This window comes from Carcharhinus amblyrhynchos, chromosome 35 (genome assembly GCF_965287045.1).
Source record: "Carcharhinus amblyrhynchos chromosome 35, sCarAmb.v2.hapA, whole genome shotgun sequence".
Taxonomy (NCBI): domain Eukaryota; kingdom Metazoa; phylum Chordata; class Chondrichthyes; order Carcharhiniformes; family Carcharhinidae; genus Carcharhinus; species Carcharhinus amblyrhynchos.
In genome coordinates, this window is record NC_137358.1 from 6214497 (window position 1) to 6236304 (window position 21808).

The 21808-nt window shown below is 48.6% G+C and overlaps 1 protein-coding gene across 7 annotated transcripts in view; it reads right to left on the reverse strand.

The window, feature by feature from the left end:
* The window catches only part of LOC145361682 (epidermal growth factor receptor kinase substrate 8-like protein 1), an 83739-nt gene that overhangs the window by 16311 nt on the left and 45620 nt on the right, over positions 1 to 21808 (reverse strand). For all 7 annotated transcript variants that reach the window (XM_080217584.1, XM_080217585.1, XM_080217587.1 and 4 more), the window contains 9 exons: positions 21251 to 21400; positions 18891 to 18973; positions 16049 to 16209; positions 11877 to 11938; positions 10624 to 10759; positions 8995 to 9083; positions 7073 to 7147; positions 5134 to 5279; positions 2449 to 2593 (listed from right to left, as the gene is read on the reverse strand). In XM_080217584.1, the coding sequence (XP_080073710.1) occupies positions 2449 to 2593; positions 5134 to 5279; positions 7073 to 7147; positions 8995 to 9083; positions 10624 to 10759; positions 11877 to 11938; positions 16049 to 16209; positions 18891 to 18973; positions 21251 to 21400 (1047 nt within the window). The remainder of the gene's footprint in view (positions 1 to 2448; positions 2594 to 5133; positions 5280 to 7072; positions 7148 to 8994; positions 9084 to 10623; positions 10760 to 11876; positions 11939 to 16048; positions 16210 to 18890; positions 18974 to 21250; positions 21401 to 21808) is intronic.

A 21808-nucleotide genomic window follows, 5' to 3' on the forward strand; every position in this document is an offset into this window, starting at 1 on the left:
ATTCACAATGCAGTTCCACACAAATCCTTCCGAGGCGCACGGGGAATAGTTTAGAGGAGATTTGAGAAGAGATGTAGAGAGATTAAGTAGACTGGGCCTGTACTCGTTGGAGTTTAGAAGGCTGAGGAGGGGATCTTATAGAGACTTACAAGATAATGAAAGGGCTGGATAGGGTAGAGGTAGAGAGAGTCTTCCCGCTTAGAAAGGAAAATAGAACTAGAGAGCACAGCCTCAAGATAAGGTGGGGGGCAGTTTAGAACGGAGTTGAGGAGGAACTTCTTCACTCAAAGGGTGATGAATCTCTGGAATTCTCTGCCCATTGAAGTGGTGGAGGCTACCTCGTTGAATATATTTAAGTCACGGGTAGATAGGTTTCTGATAGACAAGGGAATTAAGGGTTATGGGGAGAAAGCGGGAAAGTGGAACTGATCCACTTCAGATCAGCCATGATCTTATTGAATGGCGGGGCAGGCTCGAAGGGCTAGGTGGCCTACTCCTGCTCCTATTTCTTATGTTCTTATGTGTGAGGCAAGTTCTTTACACGGAGGGTGGTGAGTGTCTGGATTGCGCTGCTCAGGGGGCAAATATGATAGCGGCATTTAAGGGGCAACTAGAAGAATTCATGAATAAGACGGGAATGGAAGTATATGGACTCCGTAAGTGCGTACTGTTTTAGTTTGGGCAGGCATCAGGACCAGTGCAGGATTGGAGGGCCGAAGGGCCTGTTCCTGTACTGTCCTTTGTTCTTCCCCAAAGGATATCCAACAATCTGAGAGCGAAGATTTGCCAGAAAGAAACGCTGTGGAATTTCGCAAGATGCTTCACACCACATCAGAGCTGGACGCTGAGCAGCACGAGATGTTTTGGGGAAATTTCCGATTAAAGAGGTTTGCTGTTAAGATGCAGGAGACGGAGTTTGAAGGAAGGAGGTTCTAGAACTAGGGGGCATAGCCTGAAACTTAGAGCCAGACCCTTCAGAAGAGATATTTGGTGGCACAGTGGTTAGCACCGCTGCTACACAGCGCCGAGACCTGGGTTCGATTCCCGGTTTAGGTCACTGTCTGTGCGGAGTCTGCGTGTTCTCTCTGTGTCTGCGTGGGTTTCCTCCGGGTGCTCCGGTTTCCTCCCACAGTCCAAAAATGCACGGGTTTAGGTTAATTGACCCCAGTGTTGGAGGATTAGCAAGATAAATACGTGGGGTTGTGGGGATAGAGACTGTGTGGGATTGTGTTCGGTGCAGACTCAATGAACCAAATACTCTCCTTCTGCACTGTAGGGATTCTATATGGAATTAGGCCACAGAACAGCCAGATCTCATTGAATGGCAGAATGGGCTCGAGGGGCTGAATGGCCTTCCTATGAATTCCAGAGATTTAAGCCCAGGCGACTGAAGGACCGGATGTCAACGATGGAGCATCAAAAGCCTTCACCAGGTCGCATGGACAACAGAAAGTCATGGCCCAACTTGTCCATACTGCCCCTATAGCTTTGCTAAATTGACCCCAATTGATGGGGTGATGAGCAGGGTGAATGTGTGGGGTTAAGGAAATAGGGCCTGGGATGTGATTGTGGTCCATGCGGACTTATAAACTCATAAAGGTTTACAGCATGGAAACAGGCCCTTTGGCCCAACTTGTCCATACCGCCCTTTGTTTTAAACCCCGAAGCTAGTCCCAGTTGCCTGCATTTGGCCCATATCCCTCTATAACCATGTACCCGCCTCTACTACTATCTCTGGCAGCTCGTTCCAGACACTCACCACCCTCTGTGTTAAAAAATTGTCCCTCTGGACACTTTTGTATCTCTTCCCTCTCACACTAAACTTATGCCCCCTAGTTTTAGACTCCACTACCTTTGGGAAAAGATATTGACTATCGAGCTAATCTGTGCCCCTCATTATTTTATAGACCTCTATAAGATCACCCCTCAGCCTCCTACACTCCAGGGAGAAAAGTCCCAGTCTATCCAGCCTCTCCTTATAACTCAAACCATCAAGTCCCAGTAGCATCTGAGCAAATCATCTATTCTCCGCTTTGTAAAGAGCCAATTATGTTGGCAATGTTTCCATTAAATCAAACAGAGATAATCTAACCCCCTTACCAGCACCCAAATTATACAAAAACAAAGCAATAGTGGATAAATCTGATGATAATATTTGCGCTGTCTACTACAGCTTGGTTCTCGCCCAGGGGTAGACTAGACTGGGTGGGCGAACTGCGCAGACTGATCAAGTCTCTCCTAGCTATATCTAAAGTAGAAACTGCAGATGGGAACTTGGGATACATTTAGGAGCGAGCGCAACTGTGATTCTCTTGCATTTATATCCAAAGATGTGCAGGTTAGGTGGATTGGCCATGCTAAATTGCCGCTTAGCGTCCAAAGATGTGCAGGTTAAGTGGATTGATAATGCCCCCTCCACACACTCCCCCTCCCCCACCACCTACCTACCTGCATCCGGAGAAACTCATGCTTATGCTGTAGCTCCACGGGATCCTCCCACGGGACGCCACTGGGGTCGAGGTAGTCTGGTTGCCACCCGGATCGGAACTGGATGTTGTATGGGGCTCCCCAGTACTCCGCAGGCCATTCCAACCTGCACAGCGGGAAGAAGAGGGTCCAATCAGTTTGGAATTATCTGGAATCATCCTCAACACCGGTGCCCCACAAGGCTGTGTTCTCAGCCCCTTACTACACTCCTTATACACCTGTGAGTGCGTGGGCAAATTCCCCTCCCAACTCCATTTTCAAGTTTGCTGATGACACCACCGTAGTGGGTCGGATCTCAAACAATGATAAGACAGAGTACAGGAATGAGATGGAGAATCTGGTGAACTGGTACAGCGACAATAATCGCTCCCTCCATGCCAACAAAACGATTGTCATCGACTTCAGGAGGCGTAAAGGAGAACACGTCCCTGTCAACACCAACGGGGATGAAGTAGAAAGGGTCGAGAGCTTCAAGTGTTTAGGTGTCCAGATCACCAACAACCTGTCCTGGTCCCTCCATTCTGACACTATAGTTAAGAAAGCCCACCAACGCCTCTACTTTCTCACGAGATGAAGGAAATTTGGCATGTCAGCTACAACTCACACCAACCTTTACAGATGCACCATAGAAAGCATTCTTTCTGGTTGTATCACAGTTTGGTATGGGCTCCTGCTCTGCCCAAGACCGCAAGGAACTACAAAAAGTTATGAATGTAGCCCAACCCATCCCATCCATTGACTCTGTCTACACTTCCCGCTGCCTCGGCAAAACAACCAGTATAATTAAGAACCTCTGGACATTCTCTCTTCCACCTTCTTCCATTGGGAAAAAAATACAAAAGCCTGAGGTTACATACTAGCCAACTCAAGAATAGCTTCTTCCCTGCTGCCATCAGATATTTGAATGGACCTACTCGCATTAAGTTGATCTTTCTCTACACCCTAGCTATGACTGTAACACTACATTCTGCACCCCTTCCTCTTCTTCTCTATGTACAGTATGCTCTGTCTGTATAGTGCGCAAGGAACAATACTTTTCACTGTGTATTAATTATATTAAGCTTATACTAAGCTGATCTTTCTCCACACTCTGGCTCCTATCAGGAATGCGTTTACTGCAATCTCCCACTTTAGAGCTAATTTGTATATCAGTTGTTTAATGGTACTCACCGGGATATATAAAGGGGTTACAGGTGGCACTGGGTGTTGGGTGTGTGTGTGTGTATGTGGAGTTGTACATGAGAATAAAATGACTTTGTGAAGAAGCTGGAATTGCATCATCTTTTATTACTGGACTGAAACTGAGGATTAACAGCTATGACGGTAACACTACATTCTGCACCCTCTCCTTTCCTTCTCTATGAATGGTATGTTTTGTCTGTATAGCTTGCAAGAAACAATACTTTTCTCTGTATGCTAATATATGTGACAATAATAAATCATATCAAATTTTATAGCTTTCCATGAGAACCCCTCTCGCTCCTCTGAATTCCAGCCAATATAACCCGAACCACCTTAATCTCTCTTCAAATATCAGTCCGTCATTCTGTCTGTGCCAGCCATCAAAAACATCAAGCAGCCACTTTTTCTCTGTCTACCCTGTTAAACCCTTTCATATTTCTTAAGATCTCCAGTTAGCCATCCATTTGCCTTCCCAGGTCTGGAAAATCCCAATCCATATCTTTCCTGTTCGTTTTGACCTTCCAGTTCCGGAGTCATTGGCTGGAATTCTCGGCGTCCCGCCCGCCACTGGAATTTTAGCAGGCAGGTTGCGGAGAATGTGAAACACCATTGACAGTCGGGCGGAAATTTCCGGCGTTTAGACCAGTCCGGCCGGAGAATTCCACCCATTTTTGATTTGAACTTTCCCCAGTTCCTCTCTCTCTCTCACAGTTGTAGAATGGGATTCTCCAGCCTTGCACGGCCAACTACAGCTGTCGGCGGGGTTGGAAAATTTGGCGCTCAGTCAAAGCTCCGTTCCATGCGGTGGGACTGGAGAATGCAGGTAAGGCTGGAGTACTCTGGCTCGCTCGCTGCGGACTGGAGCTGTGCTCCAATGTGGAAAAAGCAATGATTTGATTTATTATTGTCACAAAGTATTAGCATAGAGTGAAAAGTATTGTTTCTTGCGCGCTATACAGACAAAGCATACCGTTCATAGAGGAAGGAAAGGAGAGGGTGCAGAATGTAGTGTTACAATCATAGCTAGGGTGTAGAGAAAGATCAACTCAGTGTGAGGTAGGTCCATTCAAAAGTCTGATGGCAGCAGGGAAGAAGCTGTTCTTGAGTCGGTTGGTACGTGAGCTCAGACTTTTGTATCTTTTACCCAATGAAAGAAGGTAGAAGAGAGAATGTTCCTGGGTGCATGGGGTCCTTAATGATGTTGGCTGCTTTTCCAAGGCAGCGGGAAGTGTAGACAGAGTCAATGGATGGGAGGCTGGTTTGCATGATGGATTGGGCTACATTCATGACCTTTTGTAGTTCCTTGCAGTCTTGGGCACAGCAGGAGCCCATACCAAGCTGTGATACAACCAGAAAGAATGCTTTCTATGGTGCATCTGTAAAAGTTGGTGAGAGAGATATCGGCGATGCCAAGTTTCCTTCGTCTCCTGAGAAAGTGGAGGTGTTATAGTGGGTGGTTCCTACCTGGCTTTGGTCCAGTTGTCTCCCAGAGACTGCCACTGCTTCATTTCTGTCTCATCGAGGGTGTTGCTCAACAGTTGGATGGCATCATTGGTCAAGAATGGACTGGCAACGGCGCTGGCAATGTCCAAGCCTGCCGTCTGCACCATCTGCACAGGGGCAAAGGGAGTAAAAAAAAAAGCGTCAAAAAACCTCAGCTCCAATCCACCAGGGCTTTGCCTAGAATTGTGTATCAGGGTGGGGAGGAGTCATGGTGTGTCTCTCCTACAAGATACGCCAAGGCTCTTCCAGCATTCTCAAGACAAATCTCTACCCCTACATTAAACATATGCTCCCTCCACCACCCACGCACAGTGGCAGCCGTGTGCACCATCTACAAGGTTCACTGCATAGACTCTTTCCTGGAATAGTCAGAGAATCATTAAGGTGTGAGGGGTAAGGTATGAAGGAGATGTACGAGGCAAGTTTTTTTTACACAGAGGGTGGTGGGTGCCTGGAACTCGCTGCCAGCAGTGACTTTTAAGGAGCATCTTGAAAATACGTGAATCGGATGGGAATAGAGGGATATGGTCCCCGGAAGGAGGGGGTTTTACTTCAGTCGGGCAGCATGGTCAGTGCAGGCTTGGAGGGCCGAAGGGCCTGTTCCTGTGCTGTAATTTTCTTTGTTCTCATATCTACAGTGCAGAAGGAGGCTATTCGGCCCATTGAACCTGCACCGACCACAATCCCACCCGGGCCCTATCCATGTATTTACCCTGCTAATCCCCCTGACACTAAGGGGCAATTTAGCACGGCCAATCCACCTAACCCGCACATCTTTGGAGTGTGGGAGGAAATCGGGGCACCCAGGGGAAACCCACGCAGACATGGGGAGAAAGTGCAAACTCCACACAAGACAGTGACGCAAGGCTGGGAATCGAACCCAGGTCCTTGGCACTGTGAGGCAGCATTGCTAACCACCGTGCCACTGGGAAGCACCTTCCAAACCCGCGACCTCTACCATCTAGCTGACAAGAGCAAAAAATACATAAGAACATAAGAACATAAGAAATAGGAGCAGGAGTAGGCCATCTGGCCCTTCGAGCCTGCCCCGCCATTCAATAAGATCATGGCTGATCTGTCGTGGCTCAGTTCCACTTTCCCGCCCTCTCCCCATAACCCTTAATCCCCTCTCTTATCAAAAACCCATCAACCCGCTTCTTGAAAATATTTAGCGAGGCAGCCTCCACCACTTCAACGGGTAGAGAATTCCAGAGATTCACCACCCTTTGAGTGAAGAAGTTCCTCCTCAACTCCGTTCTAAACCGCCTCCCCTTATCTTGAGGCTGTGCCCCCTAGTCCTACTGTCTTTTTTGAGCGGGAAGAGTCTCTCCACCTCTATCCTATCCATCCCATTCATCATCTTATACGTCTCAATGACATCTCCCCTCATTCTTCTAAACTCCAACGAGTACAAGCCCAGTTTATTCAGCCTCTCCTCAACACCACCGCCTGGAGGTTCCCCGTCCAGGCTCCCCCACCATCCTGATTTGGAAATGTATCAGCTATTCCTTCACTGTTGCCGGGTCAAAATCCTCCCTTACTGCGCTGCGGGTGTGCCTACGCCTCATGGATTGCAACGTGTTCGAGGAGGCAGCTCACCACCAATCAGGGATGGGCAATAAACGCTGACCTAGATTTGATTGGTTGAATTTGTGTCCCTCGAACAGGAGTCTGTGGGACATGACCCTCCAAACCATCGACTCCCCGGCCCATCCCTGAGGCAGAAGGTGTTTCCGATACGGAGCTGTCATTAGGGAAAGGACCACAAGACCCTCTTGGCTCAGCACCGGGTGGAGACTGCACCAATTGAGTGCAATCCCGTTGGGAAACTGGAGGAGTGGGGGCGGGGGACAGGATAGCACTGGGATGATGCAGGAATTATCGAGAGCCACCGTCTCACCATGTCCAGGGGTCCGAACAGGAAGTGGATTAGTTCGGTTGCGCTGGGATTAATGATGTGATTCTTCACTCGGGCCTGTAAATAAGGAGAGATTGAATCAAAATGTTTATCTCGGATTGAACTGTGTTCTTCCAACATCCCGAGCATTCCCCAAGCACCACATTCACTCACAAACTCCACATAGCGATTTTCTTCCCATGTCTTTGATTCCTTGTGCTACGTCGGAAGTGTTAATACTGTTAACATGCAACACAGAGTAAAGCTCCCTCTACACTGACCCCCATCAAACACTCCCAGGACAGGTACAACACTGGGTTAGATACAGAGTAAAGCTCCCTCTACACTGACCCCAATCAAACACTCCCAGGACAGGGACAGCATAGGGTTAGATACAGAGTAAAGCTCCCTCTACACTGTTCCCCTATCAAACACTCCCAGGACAGGTACAGCACGGGGTTAGATACAGAGTAAAGCTCCCTCTACACTGTCCCTCCATCAAACACTCCCAGGACAGGTACAGCACGGGGTTAGATACAGAGTAAAGCTCCCTCTACACTGTTCCCCTATCAAACACTCCCAGGACAGGTACAGCACGGGGTTAGATACAGAGTAAAGCTCCCTCTACACTGTTCCCCTATCAAACACTCCCAGGACAGGTACAGCACGGGGTTAGATACAGAGTAAAGCTCCCTCTACACTGTCCCTCCATCAAACACTCCCAGGACAGGTACAGCACGGGGTTAGATACAGAGTAAAGCTCCCTCTACACTGACCCCCATCAAACACTCCCAGGACAGGTACAGCACGGGGTTAGATACAGAGTAAAGCTCCCTCTACACAGTCCCCCCATCAAACACTCCCAGGACAGGTACAGCACGGGGTTAGATACAGAGTAAAGCTCCCTCTACACTGACCCCCATCAAACACTCCCAGGACAGGTACAGCACGGGATTAGATACAGAGTAAAGCTCCCTCTACACTGTCTCCATCAAACACTCCCAGGACAGGTACAGCACGGGGTTAGATACAGAGTAAAGCTCCCTCTACACTGTCCCCCCATCAAACACTCCCAGGACAGGTACAACACGGGGTTAGATACAGAGTAAAGCTCCCTCTACACTGTTCCCCTATCAAACACTCCCAGGACAGGTACAGCACGGGGTTAGATACAGAGTAAAGCTCCCTCTACACTGTCTCCATCAAACATAGGATCAGGGTGGCGATGGTCTGGTGGTATTATTGCTAGACTATTAATCCAGAAACTCAGGACCAGGATTTGAATCCCACCATGGCAGATGGTGGAATTTGAATTCAATAAAAAGTATCTGGAATTAAGAATCCACTGATGACCATGAAACCATTGTCAATTGTCGAAAAAACTCATCTGGTTCACTAATGTCCTTCAGGGAAGGAAATCTGCCGTCCTTACCCGGTCTGGCCTACATGTGACTCCAGAGCCACAGCAATGTGGTTGACTCTCAACTGCCCTCCAAGGGCAACTAGGAATGGGCGATAAATGCTGGTCCAGCCAGCGATGCCTGTGTCCCAGGAATGAATGAAAGAGATGACCTCTATTACCTGATCAACTGTTCAACATCACTCCTACAGTTCATGCACTCCAAGTCTCTGATCATTTACGATGATCAAAATGAGGGGCAGAGCAGGCTCGAAGGGCTGAATGGCCTACGCCTGTGTCTAGTTTCTCTGTTCAATGAGAAGCTGAGTTACTTTCAGTTAAAAGACATTAAACCCACAGGGGTTTGAATGGACACACCCGAGTATAGAATTCAGTCCGAATGTTTTACTCTGCACTGTACACATGCGTCTCACTCTGTTGCCAATGGCACACAGAACTGACGGTCGATGTGGCCAAACCCCTTTTGTACAGACACTTGGCTCTCTCTGTTTGATGTCTTACTTACCAGCAGACTGAAGGAGTATTTGTACTTCTGAAAGACATCGATAAACTCTTCCTGTGTCGGGGGACGAGCTCGCAGTGTCAGCAATCCCTCTGAAACAGAGACGGAGATTGATTCGAGGTGTAAACAGAAGACCGGATGCCACTGTTAGTCCTCACTGCTGCCTCACAGCGGCAGGGACCTGTGTTCGATTCCCTGCTTGGGTCACTATCTGTGTGGAGTTTGCACGTTCTCCCCGTGTCTGTGTGGGTTTCCTCTGGGTGCTTCCGGTTTCCTCCCACAGTCCGAAAGATGTGCGGGTTAGGTGGATTGGCCATGTTAAATTGCCCCTTGGTGTCAGGGGGATTAGCTAGGGTAAATACATGGGGTTACGAGGATAGGGGCTGGGTGGGATTGTGGTCAGTGCAAGCTGGATGGGCCTAGTGAATTCTTTGGACACTAAGGGGCAATTTAACATGGCCAATCCACCTAACCTACACATCTTTGGACACTAAGGGGCAATTTAGCATGGCCAATCCACCTAACCTACACATCTTTGGACACTAAGGGGCAATTTAGCATGGCCAATCCACCTAACCTACACATCTTTGGACACTAAGGGGCAATTTAGCATGGCCAATCCACCTAACCTGCACATCTTTGGACACTAAGGGGCAATTTAGCATGGCCAATCCACCTAACCTACACATCTTTGGACACTAAGGCACAATTTAGCATGGCCAATCCACCTAACCTACACATCTTTGGACACTAAGGCACAATTTAGCATGGCCAATCCACCTAACCTGCACATCTTTGGACACTAAGGCACAATTTAGCATGGCCAATCCACCTAACCTACACATCTTTGGACACTAAGGCACAATTTAGCCTGGCCAATCCACCTAACCTACACATCTTTGGACACTAAGGGGCAATTTAGCATGGCCAATCCACCTAACCTGCACATCTTTGGACACTAAGGCACAATTTAGCCTGGCCAATCCACCTAACCTGCACATCTTTGGACACTAAGGCACAATTTAGCATGGCCAATCCACCTAACCTACACATCTTTGGAGTGTTGGAGGATACTGGAGCACCCAGAGAAAACACACGCAGACACAGGGAGAAAGTCAGTGACCCAGTTCCGGAATTGAACCTGGGTCCCTGGCGCTGTGAGACAGCAGTGCCAACCACTGTGCTGCATCTCCAAAGAAGGGGGCATAAATAAATAAACTATGAACAAGCACTTTTCCACACTTGTTGTAATCCGGGGCTATGGAAAGCGTCATTCTTTCCCTTACATTGACTGCCCAGGAGTCTCTCCTGCTCTCACCGCCAGCCAATGGCGTGTTTGGAAGGATTTGGCAGGTTGGCACTCAGCCTGCTTGGCTGCGTTACGAACGCACTTCCTTCGGTCATCAAGACCTGGGGTGGGATTTGAACCCGGAGCTACTGGCTCAGAGACAGAGACGCTAACCCCACTGCGCCACATGATCTCCACCCAACCTAGGTAATGGTGGCCAGTTGTGAAGCCTTAATTGGTACCTCAGTCGAGGCCTTTGACTTGGGACTGGGCAACTTTTCTGTCAAGGAGTTATTTCCTCATCTAGGACTCCAGTCGCAGGGGGAAGCCTCCATTCCACGTACCTCCAGACTCTTTTGTACTCTTCCTCTTCCCCATCCGGCCCTTCCTCCTTTGGTCCAGTATCTTGAAGGCCTCTGCCGTTTTCTGAAGCCTGACCATGAAGGCCTCAATATCGTCAAAGGTGTGATTGAGAATTGCCTGGAGGAGGGAGTGCAAAAAAGGGGCTGAGTAAGCGTTCGGCAATGAAGACAATTGAGTAAACGATACTTCCTGGCTACTTGGACCCAGCTCCATAACCCCTCCCCAATCTGGCATCCCTTCCCCTCTCTCGATGCCCCCTTTATACCATCTATAAGCCAGCCCTTTCCCCTCAAGCCCAAACACATCTCTTCATGTGCCTGGCAGCACTGCTGCCCCATAGCGCCAGGGACGTGGGTTCGATTCCCGGCTTGAGCCACTGTCTGTGTGGAGTTCGCACATTCTCCCCATGTCTACGTGGGTTACCTCCAAGTGCTCTGGTTTTTGAGGGCCACCTAACCTACACATCCTTGGACACTAAGGCACAATTTAGCACGGCCAATCCACCTAACCTGCACATCTTTGGACTGTGGGAGGAAACCAGGGCAGCCAGGGGAAACTCAGGCAGAGAGAAAGTGCAAACTCCACACAGTTGAGCAAGATTGGAATTGAACCCGGATCCCTGCGGCTGTGAGGCAGCAGCGCTAATCGCTGTGCTACTGATTTAATGAAGGATAGTTAGAGAGAAACTATTTCCTTTTGTAGGAGCAAGGAACGATTGGGACATAGCCTTAAAATTAGATCCAGGAAATTCAGGGGTGATTCATGGAAACACCTCTTCACACAAGGGGGTGGTGGAAATCTAGAACTTTCTCCCTCAAAAGCCCTCTCGCGGCTCGGTGGGGGGTAACTGAAAAAAGCCTAAATGGAGAATAATCATTTGTTTGTACTCAGGATTATCGAACTAGAGTTAGGGTTAAGTCTATATTAATTGGTAATGGGTTGAAGGGTTGTGGGGAGAAGGCAGGAAAATGGGGATGAGGACCATATCAGCCATGATTGAATGGTAGAGTGGACTCGATGGGCCGAATGGCCTAATTCTGCTCCTATATCCTATGAATTTATGAACTAAATGGATACAGATGGGTCCTGATCTGATCGAGTGGCAAAGCAGGCTCGAGGGGCTGAATGGCCTCATGTTCCTTCGACAATAGCCCAAGTGAGGGTGACCATTGAGAATGAGAGTTCGGTTAAAGAATGGCTGATTAGTCCTGGAGTTAACAAAGGGATAACTCACCACGTCACGAGATGCCTTTTGTTCAGCTGTGTCCTGTGTTGCTGCACTTATCTCGTTGGATTCTACAAGAAGGAAAAAATAATGTCCACAAGTATTAATAGTTGACTAAAAGTAGGGCACAACTGATGAAGTCAGTGTGAATAAACTGAATTCAATATCAACCACAGCAACCTGAAGGTCCTCATGGCTCACGGGCCATAGGTGTCCAACAAGGATCCTATGAGAACAATGCCCCTCGGGGCGGTGGGCACCAGGGTTGGGCCAAGGCTGGGTGGTAAGACCTCTCTGCCCAGTCTAACCACACAATGGCGACAGGGTCACGATCTGTCATGCCCCACCATCCAGCTTGGGAGTGGGTTTGAGTCTGGGCTGGAATTGGGGTTACAGCTCACTCCGGGGTTTGGGATTTGAGGGAATGTTGATGCCTTTGAATTATAGAATCATAGAAACCCTACAGTGCAGAAAGAGGCCCTTCGGCCCATCGAGTCTGCACCGAACACAATCCCACCCAGGCCCTACCCCCATATCCCTACATATTATACCCACTAATCCCTCTAACCTACACATCCCTGGGCACTAAGGGGCAATTTCTTAGCATGGTCTAACCTGCACGTCATTGGACTGTGGGAGGAAACTGGACTACCTGAAGGAAACCCACGCAGACATGGGGAGAATGTGCAAACTCTGCATAGACAGTGACCTGAGCCGGGAATCGAACCCAGGACCCTGGAGCTGTGAAGCAGCGGTGCAAACCACTGTGCTACCGTGCCGCTTTGGAATGGAACTGGATTGGAATTGGATGGAACTGGAGTGGGAATGGCGTAGGCTTGGATCAGGGTTACTGGGATTGGATAGGCAGAGCTTTTGTTTCACCCAGTGACACTGTCCCGCTTTCTCTTATTCTCTCTCTTGCTCTCTGTCGCTCTCTCACTCCCCTTTTCTAACCCTTTAGGGCAGATTTTCCTGTCCCGCCTGCCACGGGAATCGGAGTGGGCGAGGGGAGCGGATCATGGAAGGATTGAACTCGGGCAGGATTTTTCGGTTTTGGGGCAAGCGCGGCTGGAAAATCCCACCCATTTACTCCCTCCGTCCCTCCGTCCCTCCCTCCGTCCCTCATTGATTCCTGACTCACTCGCTCGTTCACTCACTCCAACGCTCACTCACTCACTGCTTGCTCACTCCAAAGCTCATTCACTCCCTCACTCACTGATTCCTGACTCGTTCACTCACTGACTCACTCGCTCACTCACTCCAACGCTCACTCACTCACTGCTTGCTCACTCGCTCACTCCAAAGCTCATTCACTCCCTCACTCACTGATTCCTGACTCGCTCACTCACTGACTCACTCGCTCACTCACTCCAACGCTCACTCACTCACTGCTTGCTCACTCGCTCACTCCAAAGCTCATTCACTCCCTCACTCACTCCCTCACTCACTGATTCCTGACTCGTTCACTCACTGACTCACTCGCTCACTCACTCCTTGCTCACTCGCTCACTCACTCACTGCTTGCTCACTCGCTCACTCACTCACACTCATTCATGCACTCACTATTAATCCTTCCATCCTTTTTGATCTGTCACTGATCCCTCTTTCTCTTTAACATAAAGTCTTTTCCTCTCAATCGCCCATTACCCCTCTCTCTCTCTCTCTTTCTCCCTCTCACCTTCTCTCTCTTTCACCTACATTTGTCATCCTCTCTCTGACCCTTCCTCACTCTTTCCTCTGTCTTGTTCTTTCGTTCTGTCTCTCCCTCTCTCTCTCACGCGTTACCTGAGATGTTTTCCACCTCACTCATTCTCCCTCTGTCCTTCCTGCTGCGCTCTCTAGGTTGACTGCTCAGAGAGCCTGTGAGGGTTTGGTGTGTCCGTGGGGGCAGGTTAGAATGGTACAGATTGCCAACCCATTTAAAGCATATGGCATCGAGTATATTTTTTGAAGGGGACACACACAACCAGTTGCCACAGCGGCTGTGTTCCAGTGATGTGGGCAGAAACACCACAAAATAATCTCCAAACTTGAAAAACTGAAGTTAAGCAAGATCTCAGATTCTCAGCATGCACCCTCACTTGTTACCCCGGGGCTCAGATATGAACGATATACGTACTTGGCAAACTTGACTGAGAATCAGTCACTCACTTGAGGCACAGTGGTGTCACAGTGGTTAGCACTGCTGCCTCACAACGCCAGGAACCCGGGTTCAATTCCCAGTTTGGGTCACTGTTTGTGCGGAACCTGCACGTTCTCCCTGTGTCTGCATGGGTTTCCTCCGGGTACTCTGGCTTCCTCCCACAGTCCAAAGACGTGCAGGTTAGATGGATTGGCCACGTTAAATTGCCCCTTAGTATCGAAACATGTGCAGGTTAGGTGGATTGGCCATGCTAAACTGCCCCTAGTGTCCAAAGACATGTAGGTTAGATGGATTGGCCATGCTAAATTGCCCCTAGTGTCCAAAGACGTGTAGGTTAGATGGATTGGCCATGCTAAATTGCCCCTAGTGTCCAAAGACGTGTAGGTTAGATGGATTGGCCATGCTAAATTGCCCCTAGTGTCCAAAGACATGTAGGTTAGATGGATTGGCCATGCTAAATTGCCCCTAGTGTCCAAAGACGTGTAGGTTAGATGGATTGGCCATGCTAAATTGCCCCTAGTGTCCAAAGATGTGTAGGTTAGATGGATTGGCCATGCTAAATTGCCCCTAGTGTCCAAAGACATGTAGGTTAGGTGGATTGGCCATGCTAAATTGTCCCTAGTGTCCAAAGACGTGTAGGTTAGATGGATTGGCCATGCTAAATTGCCCCTAGTGTCCAAAGATGTGTAGGTTAGGTGGATTGGCCAAATTAAATTGCCCCTTAGTGTCCAAAGATGTGTAGGTTAGTTGGATTAGCTATGGGGAATTGTTCTCACTTATATAGAGAGACTGCTTCAACACTTGGGGTCATTGTTCAGTCAGAAGCAGGCGTAAGTGATGCTGCATTGTGTAAATAAACCGATTATCAAGGAACGTTTGAGGCTGGAATTCTCCGGCTGTTCACGCCAATGGGATTCTCCAGTCCTGCCGACAGCACATCCCCACCTCTGGGTTTCCCATGGGAATCCCCATTGACAGCAGCGGGACTGGAGAATCCCACCATGAGCAAACAATGCGCTACCTCCTGCCGGCAGGAAATACATGGCTGGGTGGCTGGAGAATCTCACCCTTAATGTCTGGATCGTAACTTCACCAACTGGTCTGGAAAAAATGTTAACAGCGAGTCACTTCACAGAGGCGTTATCAAAGAAAATGTGGAGCCGTATTAGAACAGGGGACCAAAGGCTCGGTCAAAGATGCTGAGGGGCATGTATTCTCCGACCTCGCCAATGGCTGGGATTCTCCAGTCCCGCTGCAGGGTCTTAGTTGAGTGTCAATTTGAACAATTCTCAGTGTGATTGAGGACACAGGCAGAAGACTTTTGAATAAACTCAAGGTTTATAGAAATTGGATTTTGATTTGATTTGATTTGATTTATTATTGTCACATGTATTAGTATACAGTGAAAAGTATTGCACGCTATACAGACAAAGTATACCATTCATGGGGAAGGAAAGGAGACGGTACAGAATGTAGTGTTATAGTCATAGCTACAGTGTAGAGAAAGATCAACTTAATGCGAGGTAGATCCATTCAAAAGTCTGATGGCAGCAGGGAAGAAGCTGTTCTTGAGTCGGTTGGTACGTGACCTCAAACTTTTGTATCTTTTTCCCGAAGGAAGAAGGTGGAAGAGAGAATGTCCGGGGTCTGTGGGGTCCTTGATTATGCTGGCTGCTTTTCTGAGTCAGCGGGATGTGTAGACAGAGTCAATGGATGGGAGGCTGGTTTGTGTGATGGATTGGGCTACATTTGTAGTTCCTTGCAGTCTTGGGCAGAGCAGGAGCCCATACCAAGCTGTGATACAACCAGACAGAATGCTTTCTATGGTGCATCTGTAAACGTTGGTGAAGGTCATAACTAACATGCCAAATTTCCTCAGACTCCTGAGAAAGTAGAGGTGTTGGTGAGCTTTCTTAGCTGTAGTGTCGGCATGGGGGGGGAACTAGGACAGATTGTTGGTGATCTGGACACCTAAAAATCTGAGCAGGACGGATGTGACTGGAGTGAAATGGGAAGGAAATTGCGCTTTGTAACTCACCCGAGTTGCCTGCTGCGGTGGCGGTTACGTGCGATGGTGGTGATGGTGTCGTCCCCTTGCTGAGGATTGTGGGATTGTACGTCGCTGGTGCTTTGGGAGCCATCTTCAAGGGTGGGGAGGGTGGGGAGCTATTCTGCTCATTCATCCTCTCCTGGTTAAACCTGGAAGGGAGAATAACATTAATGGATCACCAGAAACATACAGTGAAGAAGGAGGCCATTGGGCCCATTGGGCCTGTGCCAGCCCTATGATAGAGCTTTCCCATTAATCCCAATCCTTTCCCCCCACACAACCTTCCCACGACTTTCAGAATTCGCTTTTGGAAGCCACTCTGCAGATTTTCCAGACTCTTCCCACTGGGGTGAGATTTTCCAGACCCTTCCCACTGGGGTGAGATTTTCCAGACCCTTCCCACTGGGGTGAGATTTTTCAGACCCTTCCCACTGGGGTGAGATTTTCCAGACCCTTCCCACTGGGGTGAGATTTTTCAGACCCTTCCCACTGGGGTGAGATTTTCCAGACCCTTCCTGCTGGGCGGGATCTGATTTGATTTATTATTGTCACACGTATTGGGATAGAGTAGAAAGTATTGTTTCTTGCACGCTATACAGACAAAGCATACCGTATACAGGCCGGCACAGTGGCACTGTGGTTAGCACTGCTGCCTCACAGCGCCAGGGATCCAGGTTCGATTCCCGACTTGGGTCACTGTCTGTGTGGAGCCTACACATTCTCCCTGTGTCTGTGTGGGTTTCCTCCAGATGCTCCGGTTTCGTCCCACAGTCTGAAAGATGTGCTGGTTAGACACATTGACCGTGCTAAATTCTCTGTGTACCCGAACAGGCGCTGGAGTGGGGTAACTAGGGGACTTTCGTAGTAACTTCATTGCAGTAAGATGGCTAATAAATAACCTTTAACTGGAAAGTTAAGAAATCCCACCAATGTCTCCACTTTTTCAGAAGACTAAGGAAATTGGGCACATCAGCTACAACTCTCAGCAACTTTTACAGATGCACCATAGAAAGTGTCCTTTCTGGTTGTATCACAGCTTGGTGTGGGGTCCTGCTCTGCCCAAGACCACAAGGAACTACAAAAGGTTGTGAATGTAGCCCAATCCATCACGCAAACCAGCCTCCCATCCATTGACTCTGTCTACACTTCCCGCTGCCTCGGGAAAAGCAGCCAGCGTAATTAAGGACCCCACACACCCCGGACATTCTCTTTTCTTCTTTCGGGAAAAAGATACAAAAGTCTGAGATCACGTACCAACTGACTCAAGAACAGCTTCTTCCCCGCTGCCATCAGACTTTTGTATGAGCCTACATTGCATTAAGTTGATCTTTCTCTACACCCTAGCTATGACTGTAACACTACATTCTGCACTCTCTCCTTTCCTTCTCCATGAACGGTATGCTTTGCCTGATTAACAGTCAAGAGACGTGTATGCTAATACACGTGACAATAACAAATCAAATCAAAACAAATCAAAAGAGAATATGTTGGAAAATCTCACCCATCCTGGCTGCATCTGGAAGTAGGAATGACCCTTGGTCAAAGCCAAACGGCATGGAAAGTGGGAGATATTTATACTGTCGGGTGTGGGAATGAAAGGTGATTCATAACCACAAAAACAAGGGGAAAGGCTGTTAATGGCAGCCCACAGAGAGAATAGAACGTGAGAATGGCCAAACGGCAGATAAGCTAGTGTCAGAGGGTAGCTGGAGACAGCTGAGGATGTGGGGGGAGCGGGGAGATGTGTGGGAGAGAAGTAAAATTGAGAAAAAGTGGAAAAGGGAAGCAAAGGGGGAGCAAAGGTAAGGAAAAGGGAGATAAAATAGTGGGAAAGTGTAGGGGGGGCAAAGAAAAATGAAGACAATAAAGAAATAAAAAGGTAGCAAACAGTTTTACACTCAATTCTGTCTTTGACCCGCCCACCTCTCACAAGGGGACATGATGACCGAATGGTATTATTGCTATTATCTAAAATATTCTGGGGATCCAGGTTCGAATCCCGCCACGGCAGCCGATGGAATTTGAATTCAATAAAAAAAATGGAATTAAAAAACTTTTCTTTGTTCTTTATTAGTAACACTTAAGAGGGTGGGTACATGAACAGGGGTGAAATAGAGGGTTACGGACCGAGTAAGACCAGAGTTTTTTTTTAGTTTAGATGTGGAGATACCAGCGTTGGACTGGGGTGGGCACAGTAAGAAGTCCCACAACACCAGGTTAAAGTACAACAGGTTTATTGGAATCATGAGCTTTCAGAGCACTGCTCCTTCATCAGGTGAGTGGCCATAGGGAGAAGGAGCAGTGCTCCGAAAGCTCGTGATACCAAATAAACCTTTTGGACTTCAACCTGGTGTTGTGAGACTTCTTACTGTTTTTCAGTTTACTTAGGGCATCATGTTTGGCACAGACTTGGAGTGCCAAAGGGCCTGTTCCTGTGCTGTACATTTCTTTGTACTAGTGATCATGAACCCATTGCCAATTCCACCTGGATCACTAATGTCCCTTTAGGGAAGAAAATCCATCTCCTTATCCTACATCTGGCTCCAGAGCCACAGCAATGTGGTTGACTCTTAACTGCCCTCGGGTAACGGGCAATAAATGCTGGCCCAGCCAGCGATGCCCATGTCCCACCAATGAATGAGATAAAAACCCTTTTACCCCCTTTACTGTGTACACAGCGGATTCAGGAACCAGAAACAAAAATAGAAGATGCTGGAAAATCTCAGCGGGTCTGACAGCATCTGCGCAGAGAGAATATGGAGCCAACGTTTCGAGTCTGCATGACCCTTTGTCAGAGCTTTTGCCCGTTCCCTCTGCCCCAGGGGCTCACCGGAGTGCGTTTGGTCTCTCTGTCCTTCCTCCGTGCTTCAGGTCTGTGATCGCACTGCTGATGTCGGAATTAATAAGGTCAGCCTACAGAAATAGAACACAGCAAGGAGACATCAATGTTTAGTTTGCAGCAACCCCAGCCTCGCGTTTACATCCTGTATACATTTTCAATAACCATAAACACTTGTCATTTAATCTCTACAACATTCTGCACTAATTGCTTCTCCAAAGCGATACGAGGGAACTGGGAATGGTTTCTTCCCCTCTGGTATTGCGTAGTTTGCATATCAGTCTCCAAACATGTCGAGACCGTTGATTATTTGCTTGTCAGCGCCCACAGCTGACCTCAGTGCCTGATGCGTACCCCGTTAGTGCACAATTTGGGTGGCATGGGTGGCGCAGTGCTGAGCGCTGCTGCCTCGCCGCGCCAGGGACCCGGGTTCGATTCCTGCCTCAGCTGAATGTGTGCCTGTGCAGAGTCTGCGCATTCTCCCCGTGACTGGAGGGGTTTCCTCCGGGTGCTCCGGTTTCCTCCCACCAAAGATATGCACTGGCCAGGCTAAATACTCCCTCAAGATACCCGAACAGGTACCGGAGTGTGGCAGCTAGGGGATTTTCACAGTGACTTCAATGCAGTGTTAAGGTAAGCCGACTTGTGACTTTAATAAATCAACTTTAAACTTTTTCCTCTGGATGCTCTGGTTTCCTCCCACAGTCCAAAGATGTGAGGTGGATTGGCCATGCTAAATTGTGCCTTAGTGTCCAAAGATACACAGGTTAGGGGGATTGGCCATGTTAAATTGCACCATACTGTCCCAGCTGTGCAGGTTAGGTAGATTAAACATGCTAAATTCATAGAAATCATAGAAACCCTACAGTACAGAAGGAGGCCATTCAGCCCATCAAGTCTGTACCGATCACAATCCCACCCATGCCCTACCCCCATATCCCCACATATTTACCCTCTAATCACTCTAACCTACGCATCTCACGACTCTAAGGGGCAATTTTTAGCACGGCCAATCAACCTAACCCCCACATCTTTGGACTGTGGGAGGAAACCAGAGCACCCGGAGGAAACCCACGCAGACATGGGAAGAACATGCAAATTCTAAAATTGTCTTTAGTGTCCAAGGATTTTTTAGGTTAGGTGGATTGGCCAGGGTAAATTGCCCCTCAGTGTCCAAACATGTGCAGGTTAGGTGGATTGGCCATGGTAAATTGCCCCTCAGTGTCCAAAGATGTGCAGATTAGGTGGATTTGGGCATTAGGGGGCAATTTAGCATGGCCAATCCACCTGATGTACGCATCTTTGGAGTGTGGGACGAAACCGGAGCACCCGGAGGAAACCCAAGCAGACATGGGAAGAATGTGCAATGTCCACACAGACAGTCACTCGAGGCCGGAATTAAATCTGAGTCCCTGGTGCAGTGAGGTAGCAGTGCATTCCAGACCCTCACCAACTTCTGGGTAAAAAAGGTTTTCCTCAAACCTCCCTAAACAACCTGCCTCCACAGTTTGAATCTATATCCCTTCAAGTTTGACCCTTCGACTCAAGGGAACAGCTCCTTATCCCCTCTGTCCACGCGCCCCCTCCCCCACCCCCATAACTTATAGATAGATAGATAGAATCCTACAGTGCAGAAGGAGGCCATTTGGCCCATCAAGTCTGCACTGACCACAATTCCACTCAGGCCTGTAACCCCACAGATTTACCCTAGCTAGTCCCCCTGACACTGAGGGAGAATTTAGCATGGCCAATCAACCTAACCCATACATCTTTTGGACTGTGGGAGCATCTGGAGGAAACCCACGCAGACACAAGGAGAATGTACAGACTCCACACAGACGGTGACCCAAGACGGGAATCGAACTTGGATCCCTGGTGCTGTGAGGCAGCAGTGCTAACCACTGTGCCACCGTGCCGCCCATAATCTTGGTAACCTCAATCAGGTCGCCCTCAATCTTCTCTGCCCCAATGAAAACAACCCAAGGCCACTCAACCTCCCAGCACTTTTTTGCAGTTTGTTTACTTTCCTCGGAGTCCACATCCAGACTTAAACAATCGAGCACCGATCAGTCAACAGACACATCTAATCAAACACGGAACGATTGAACGGTGACAACCATGGTTAGGATGACGGGCCTGCATTTGGGGCAGGATGGCACAGCAGGCTGGCAAGGCCAATGTCACAGAACCCCACCCTGCACTATCCTTCAACATTGTTTTTTAACTGGTCGGCGCAACATCGTGGGCCGAAGGGCCTGTTCTGCGCTGTAATGTTCTATGTTCTATGTTCTATTGTGACAGCAAAGAGAAAAAGGGGGTTGTGTCTTCCTTGCCTTGGCTCTCGTACTCACCCCAACCTCGGAGCACTGGAAGAAGTGGATATCGGGTTTTGCCTGGTGAGCTTCCTTGCAGACGAGGATGAGGATGGAGTTAAATCTCCAGTTGTTCAGCAGTGAGTCGCAAAGCTCGATTGCAGTCAGTGGGTACATCTCCAATTCCTCCTGAGTGAGGAAGAACATCCAATTAGAGGAAGATTAGGTGATGGCTCCCCTGCCTCGGACGCCGTTGCCCCATGCATATTTACCACTTCATAAAATCATCACAGAATCCCCTCAGCGCAGAAGGAGGCCATTTGGCCCATTGAGTCTGCACTGACTCTCCCTCTGACAGAGTACCCTACTCAGTCCCTCTCCCGGGCCCTATCCATGTAACTCCACATATTTCCCATGGCCAATCCCCCTAAACTACACACCTTTGGACACTAAGGAGCAATTTAGCATGGCCAATCCTCCTAACCTGCACATCTTTGGACACTAAGGAGCAATTTAGCATGGCCAATCCACCTAACCTGCATATCTTTGGATACTAAGGGGCAATTTAGCATGGTCAATCTACCTAACCTGCATATC